Source organism: Scylla paramamosain, chromosome 6 (genome assembly GCF_035594125.1).
Source record: "Scylla paramamosain isolate STU-SP2022 chromosome 6, ASM3559412v1, whole genome shotgun sequence".
NCBI classification, from domain to species: domain Eukaryota; kingdom Metazoa; phylum Arthropoda; class Malacostraca; order Decapoda; family Portunidae; genus Scylla; species Scylla paramamosain.
This window is the reverse complement of record NC_087156.1, coordinates 13,410,271-13,418,443: the sequence shown is the minus strand read 5'-3', so window position 1 is coordinate 13,418,443 and position 8,173 is coordinate 13,410,271. Positions and strand designations below refer to the sequence as shown.

Here is an 8,173-nt window from a genome sequence, read left to right as displayed (position 1 = left end):
CCCTTTATGGAGAAACACAACTTTGCCAAAAACATGTATTTTAAGTGTTTTTGAGCTCGTTATGTAGAAAAATGCCAAATGCATACAAAGTACGAGAAATGTGGATTGTGAGTGTTTTTGAGCTTCTGAGATACCAAAACACTAAAATGCTTAAATCGTACTTTATATGGAGAAACAGAACAATATTACAAAAAATCTGTATATTGAGTGTATTTCACATTTTGTGCCATAACGCCAAAATGCATAAGCATCCTATATGAGGAAAAGAAACGACATTTCCAGAAACGAGTCTTTTAAGTGTTTATGAGCGTGGTAGGCTTAAAAATGCCTAAAAGCAGTGAAAGCACCCTACCTAGAAAAAGAAAACAACACTATCAAAAACGTATACATTAATTGTTTTTCAGCTATTTACGAACCAAAATGCTAAAAAGCATGCAAAATGCCCTTTATGGAGAAACACAAACACTTTACCAAAAAAAAAAAAAGAAAATGGTATTTTGGGTGTTTTTCATATTGTTAGGTACCAAAATAATAAAATGCATACAAATATGGGGAAACCAAGATTGCCAGAAACTTTCTTAGGTACCAAAACGCTAAAACGCATGAATATCACTCTATATGGATAAACAAAAACTTGTATTTTCAGTGTATTTCACATTGTTAAGAACCAAAACTCAAAAAATAGGGAAAAGAAACCATTTCAAGAAAAAGTGTCTTTTGGGTGATTATGAGCGTGTTAGACACAAAAACGCTAAAAAGCATCACCCTATATGGGAAAACAAAACATCTTTAACAAAAAAATGTAATTTCATTGTTTTTGAGTTACGTGCCAAAACGATAAAACGCAGGCAAAACAACCATTACGGAGAAACAAAATAACATTACCAGAAAAACAGCATTTTGAGTGTTTTTCAGCATGATACGTACAAAACCGACAAAATACATGCAAACAAATCATTTATGGGGAAACAAAAAGACATTACGAGAAACGTATATTATTACTGATTTTGAGTTTCTTAGGTACCAAAACACTAAAACGCATGATTAGCACTATATAAGAAGAAAAGAATTACAAAAGAAAAAAAATATGTATGCATTTGACATTGTTAGGTGCCATAATGACAAAATGCATGCAAAGCACCCTATATAGAGAAGGGAAACATTTAAGGAAACATATCTTTTGAGTGTGTTTGAACGTGTTAAGCACGAAAACACTATTAAAGCATGAAAAATACCTTATATGAGAAAATGATTTATAAAAAAAAAAAAATAAATAATGTCTTCTGAGTGTTTTTAGTTTACATACCAAAACACTAAAAAACGCCCGCGAAACTCACTTTATGGAGAAACAGAATAATATCACCATTACGTGTATTATGGTAGTTTTAAGCCTTTTTTTAGGTACCATTATGCTCAAATGCATGAATAGCACTCTATATGGAGAAACAGAACAACGTATATTTTATATTTATGTATATATATATATATATATATATATATATATATATATATATATATATATATATATATATATATATATATATATATATATATATATATATATATATATATATATATATATTGTTGGGGATTCCAAATGTGTAATAAACCACAAATCATAACAGGTATTTATTGCTTGAAGTGTTTCGACCTGCAAACATGGGCTAATCAATACACATCCACATATCATAGTACACCCAATTCAATCCCTCACAATGGTACCAAGAAAATAACATTTCATGTAGAGATTCTGACATCCATTACAATCATATCCCAAATATAAAAATAAAGCAACAATCAGTATACAAAATCCAACTAAACTTCACTTGTATATCACTCATAATACTCAATAAATTCCCATAATGTACTCACTTCAGTGGCCCACACTGACGCTCTTCGAATCCCCGTAGCACACCTGACATGTCACCACCCCAACTATCATCCAGTCCAGGGCGTCCTCACAACTCTGTCTGGCAACAATATATCCCTATCTTACTAATACATCCTCTATTTGTAACCTTCACCAAATTATACTAATCACAGCACATGTCGGGTAAATAAACACAACTAACCTGTAGCACGGAGGACCAACCAACACACCAACCGACATGAAGTCCAGGGCGTCCCTACATTCTCCGTCTGGCAAACAATAATATCACTTGTATTACCTTAGCTACTAAACACATCCTTTGCTTGTAACCTTCACCACAGTATACTAATTCACAGCACAAGGTATATAAATAAACACAACTAACCTGCAGCACAGAGGACCACCCAACACAACAACCCACAGTACATTGGTGGGCCGGCTTAGACAACCCGCCAGGCCGACTATGTTCACAGGTAGTGGGTGAAACAAAACACCACAAAGAAGCGTACCAAACTTCTCCCATTCCAACAGAACACAACTTACATTTTCTTTAACACAGATAACAAAAATATATTGTATAATAAATAATAGATGGTTAACATATCATTTTAATGATACACTCCACCCCGACCAAAGTGAACATACAATATACACAGGTAGTACATAGAATGCTTTGGTACATGTAGATAAATCATATCTATAATGATCCTACACGCTCATCATCACTCTTGTTCTTCCTTAGGTAATAACACTATTAACCTATGCACTGACCTACTCATGACTTTGTCTGTCACCCCATCATATCCTTTACCTTCCTTGACTGTCTTATACCTTAAGTCTACATCTCTTACAGCACCATCACGACCTGGATCTGCCTTTATTAGTTGAGCTAATTTCCAGGTTCTTCTAACTGCATTAGCATCTTGAACTAAAACCACATCACCCACTCTTACATTTCTCCTATTGGTGTGCCATTTTTGTCTTACTACCATCGTTGGAAAGAAATCTCTCTGCCATTTTCTCCAAAATGATTCAACAATTTTCTGAATAAACTCTAATCTTCTTATATGGTCTCCATCTGATTCATATATTCCCTGTGGACATTTTACACTAGCTCGTCCAAGCAATAGATCATTAGGGCAGAGGTAATTACCAAGTTCTAAATTAAAGCAGTTTTACCCCTATGGGTATTTCATTCATCATACTGGCTACATTAAATAAGGCTGTCTGAAGTTCACCAAAAGTTAATACTGAATCCCCAATTGCAATACAAAGATTTCTTTTCACTGATTTGATAAGGGATTCACTGGCACCATTGTACCACGGTGCATCACTAGGTCTATTATATTTCCAAGTAACTCCTTCATTTTTTTCCAATTCTTTCAATATTCTTTCCAGCTGCTATCAGCTGGCTCCCTCTGTCAGAATACAGTATTCTGGGTGCACCCCTGACTGAGATGAATCTTTGATAAGTTGCCATGAAATCACTTGCACTGTATCCTTCTGCCAAATCTACATAAACTGCCCTAGTAACTACGCAGTTGAATATTACCCCATATACCTTACCATGAGTTCTCCTTTTAACAGTGTCCTTAATATTGAATGGTCCAAACAAATTGACAGCAGTATGATAGAATGGTGGAGTTGGCTTCATTTTTTCTTCTAACACCTGACCCATACACTGGTTCTCAGTTTGTTTTGAGAGTTTTCTACATGTGACACATTTATCTTTAATTGACTTTATTAATTTCCTGGCTCCCGGCACCCAAAACTTACTCTGTAACTTGGCCAAGGTGGTTTCAATACCTGCATGATCTCTACTATGTAAGCTGGACACATACAGTCTAGTAACTGGGTGGTTAGCTGGTATCAACATGAAGTGATCTTGATTCCAGTTTTCCTTTAACCATTTTGATATTCTTTGACCCACTAAAATTACTCCATTGTCAGATTCCATGATGTTGATACTATGGTTCTCATGTTGCCCACTTACTATCCAATGCTTCACATGAAAGTTTCCAAGAGATATTACATGTTCTGCTCTTTGTATCAAATCAAAAGCCTTTTCTACCGTATCAATGGAATAGAGAATATCATCAACATATGTGTTGTTTACAATCATGTTATAAACTTCAGGATCTCCTTTACCAAATTTTTCTGTAGTATGCCTTAATGCTAGCACAGCTATGGTCCCACTCGGCCTATCCCCGAAAGTCACTGAGGTCAGGGCATAGTGATCAGGTGGTCTGTTACTGTTTAAATCTCTCCAAAGAAATCGGTGTGTGTGTTGGTCCAGTGTGTTGATTTTCACAGAATGATACATTTTTGATATATCACCAGTTATGGCAACCCTTTCCTGTCTAAATCTTAGCAAGACTCCAATCATGTTGTTAAGAACAACTGGCCCTTTTGCCCAAAAATCATTAAGTTTTTGTCCCATGTATGATGAAGATGAGTTAAATACAATACGCAGAGGTGTTGAAGCAGAATCTGGTTTCAATACTTCATGATGGGAAATGTAGTGAATTGGGCCATTGTATGACTGCATTTCCTCTTCACTTAATTGTCTCGCTACCCCCCTTTTCACCATGTCCTTGATTTCATTGTGATAACTCTGGGCATACTGGATATCCAATTTTTTCAGTCTATTTTCTGTAGTTTTTAATCTAGCCACAGCCACTTTTACATTGTTCTTAAGATGTCTCGGGTCCCTTATCCAAGGATAGCTTGGTGTCCAATACTTCCCTTCTTCATGATATACTAATCCCTCCTCAATCAATTTCAGTTCTCTTTCTTCCTTAATATTGACACAGTCACTTACAGGGCAACCCTTACACAGGCATTTAAGGCATCTTGTGTCACACTGCACCCCACTCTCCTCTAAAGCAAAGAATTTATCTAATTGTGACTTAAGTTTATCTGTAGGTTCTACCTTGATCTCATTGAGGCTTATTGAGCTTGACACCTTGTGAGTTCTCACAATCACATGGTTCGTCGTGCTCCCTGAGGCTGTTATTTTGCTGTGTCTGCCACGTATACTGAACCCAAATGGATTCTCTAACAATTGAAGACCTTCATTAGTCTGAACAACTTTAGGCAATAATTCACTGTAATTGGCCCCAATCAGCATGTCAATCTCACCACAAGGGCGATTAATATCATGGTTTGATACTCCTACAAATAACTCCTTAACTCCTGACACATCAAATTCATTGATTTTAGCAGATATTTCCTCTATACCAATGGCATTAATTTCCCATACATGCCCAGTCCTATCAATCAGTGGTATGCAATATTCTTTGGTAGAATGATGTTCAATTACATTGCCAACCTTAATCATGGATAAATTCACATCCTTGCCCTTCAAACTTAGTTTTTCTGCCATACTGTGTGTCACCAAGGTTATGTCAGAACCTGAATCCCACAGTACTGTTATAGGTTGAGTGTTACTGTACACAGTACTGATATTCAATAAGGTGTTCAGAGTGTTTGCAGATACTGTATTATGACTAGCACCTTCTTCCTGTTCAAAATGCACCAGTGGTTGATGATGACGGTTACACACACCTTGACTCCTGATCCTGACATCACACAACTTGTTTGTATTACAATTCCATGCCTGATGATATATCCCTTTAAGCATTTAAAACATATTCCATTGCTTCTAGCTAACTCAAACCTCTCCTTGTTGCCGAGATTCTTAAATTTATAACAATCAAGAGTATCATGGTTCCTGGAATTGTGAATCCAGCATCCTCCCTCATTATTTCCAGTCTTCAAGTGGGTACCTTTCACCATCTCTGTCAAATTTACAATACATGACTCTAAATCTTTATTCTTTAGTTGTTGCTCTTCCTTCATCTGTTTTATTAGTGTTACCAGATCTGACTCCATGACCTTGTCAGCTGAATTATTTACATGATGTACTGAACTTCTATCACCGCCAGTAGATCTGACACTAGAATTCATATACTCCAATACCTTTCTCTCCCTTTGCAGAAATTTCAATAAAGTGGGAAAGAGATCACTAGTAGCAGATACTTCTTCTGCCTTTATTACCCACTCCCTCTTCTGAAGTGTGGGCAACACCTTCTCAATATGACTGACTACATTAGCAGTATTAAGTTCCTCATTCAAGTTTATATTTTTCAAATCTAGCCAACACTGTTCCACCTGATCCACCATCCTTATAAATCCTTTGGTATCACCTTCATTGATCCTTTTCAAAGCCCTAAGGTCACTTATTACCAAGTCCACCACCTTTCTTGCATTTCCAAACTTGTCATCTAACCTTTCAAACATTTCTTCATAATTACCTTCTGCACCTCTGACAGTCTGAAGGGCATCACCACTGAGACACATTTTCAATGCATACGCATCTTCACCATACACACTTTTGACTAGATTTTTAAAGTCCTCCTTAAAACGAGGGTACTCTCTTAAATTCCCATAAAATTTAGGAGGCTCAAATGCCTTTAACTTCACTTTAGGCTTGACACTGTTCTGTATGTTTTCAATGTTACTAATTTCTGTTAGTCTTTTCTTCATGATTCTTTCACAATCTAGCATGTATTCTTCAGCCTCCTTAACTAACTTGTCTTCTAATTTATTATCACACACATATTTTAATATCACATCATTACTGTCTTCTAGGTGTTGAAAGGCCTCAGAAATCTGTTCATAGCTACTCTTCAATACTGATACTGGCTCACCTTCCCGCACACCCTCATCCAGCAGGGTCACCTTTCTTGTGAATTTCCCTTTGGCAATGGCCCTCTTCCTCTTTAACAATTCCATCTCCTCTTGCCAGCCCATTGTGGTTGAAGTCGAAATGTTGGGGATTCCAAATGTGTAATAAACCACAAATCGTAACAGGTATTTATTGCTTGAAGTGTTTCGACCTGCAAACATGGGCTAATCAATACACATCCACATATCATAGTACACCCAGTTCAATCCCTCACAATGGTACCAAGAAAATAACACTTCATGTAGAGATTCTGACATCCGTTACAATCATATCCCAAATATAAAAATAAAGCAACAATCAGTATACAAAATCCAACTAAACTTCACTTGTATATAATAAACATAATACTCAATAAATTCCCATAATGTACTCACTTCAGTGGCCCACACTGACGCTCTTCGAATCCCCGTAGCACACCTGACATGTCACCACCCCAACTATCATCCAGTCCAGGGCGTCCTCACAACTCTGTCTGGCAACAATATATCCCTTGTACATTACCCTATCTTACTAATACATCCTCTATTTGTAACCTTCACCAAATTATACTAATCACAGCACATGTCGGGTAAATAAACACAACTAACCTGTAGCACGGAGGACCAACCAACACACCAACCGACATGAAGTCCAGGGCGTCCCTACATTCTCCGTCTGGCAAACAATAATATCACTTGTATTACCTTAGCTACTAAACACATCCTTTGCTTGTAACCTTCACCACAGTATACTAATTCACAGCACAAGGTATATAAATAAACACAACTAACCTGCAGCACAGAGGACCACCCAACACAACAACCCACAGTACATTGGTGGGCCGGCTTAGACAACCCGCCAGGCCGACTATGTTCACAGGTAGTGGGTGAAACAAAACACCACAAAGAAGCGTACCAAACTTCTCCCATTCCAACAGAACACAACTTACATTTTCTTTAACACAGATAACAAAAATATATTGTATAATAAATAATAGATGGTTAACATATCATTTTAATGATACATATATATATATATATATATATATATATATATATATATATATATATATATATATATATATATATATATATATATATATATATATATATATATATATATATATATATATATATATATATATATATATATATATATATATATATATATATATATATATATATATATATATATATATATATATATATATATATATATATATATATATATATATATATATATATATATATATATATATATATATATATATATATATATATATATATATATATATATATATATATATATATATATATATATATATATATATATATATATATATATATATATATATATATATATATATATATATATATATATATATTTTTTTTTTTTTTTCAGAATAACGCATATTTTTAATGTTTCACATTTTTAGGTAGCAAATCCCCAAAATGCATGCAAAGCCCCTTATGAGGAAACCAAACATTACCAAAAACGTGTCTTTTGAGTGTTTTTGAGCGTGTTAGGCACCAAGGCGCAAAAAAAAGGATGGATGGATATCATCTAAAGGGGAA

General features: G+C 35.1%; 1 protein-coding gene across 10 annotated transcripts; it reads right to left on the bottom strand.

The window, feature by feature from the left end:
* Positions 1 to 1,625: 1,625 nt before the first annotated feature.
* Positions 1,626 to 7,606, bottom strand: LOC135101308 (uncharacterized). Of its 10 annotated transcripts, none has more exons than XR_010269197.1 (5): positions 7,208 to 7,606; positions 6,995 to 7,092; positions 2,073 to 6,771; positions 1,873 to 1,970; positions 1,626 to 1,651 (listed from the first exon to the last, which is right to left on the bottom strand). XR_010269197.1 is itself a non-coding variant. In XM_064005116.1 (4 exons), the coding sequence occupies exon 4, from the start codon at positions 5,511 to 5,513 to the stop codon at positions 3,234 to 3,236; it is 2,280 nt and encodes a 759-aa protein (XP_063861186.1). In that variant the 5' UTR covers positions 5,514 to 6,771; positions 6,995 to 7,092; positions 7,208 to 7,274; positions 7,391 to 7,606; the 3' UTR covers positions 1,658 to 3,233. The 10 variants fall into 10 exon arrangements, 3 of the variants coding, with proteins under 3 accessions (XP_063861186.1, XP_063861188.1, XP_063861187.1); XR_010269198.1 differs by having other exon boundaries at positions 1,634 to 1,651; positions 1,873 to 1,966; XR_010269195.1 differs by lacking the exon at positions 1,626 to 1,651 and having other exon boundaries at positions 1,658 to 1,970; positions 2,073 to 2,139; positions 2,256 to 6,771.
* Between the last annotated feature and the right edge of the window lie 567 nt (positions 7,607 to 8,173).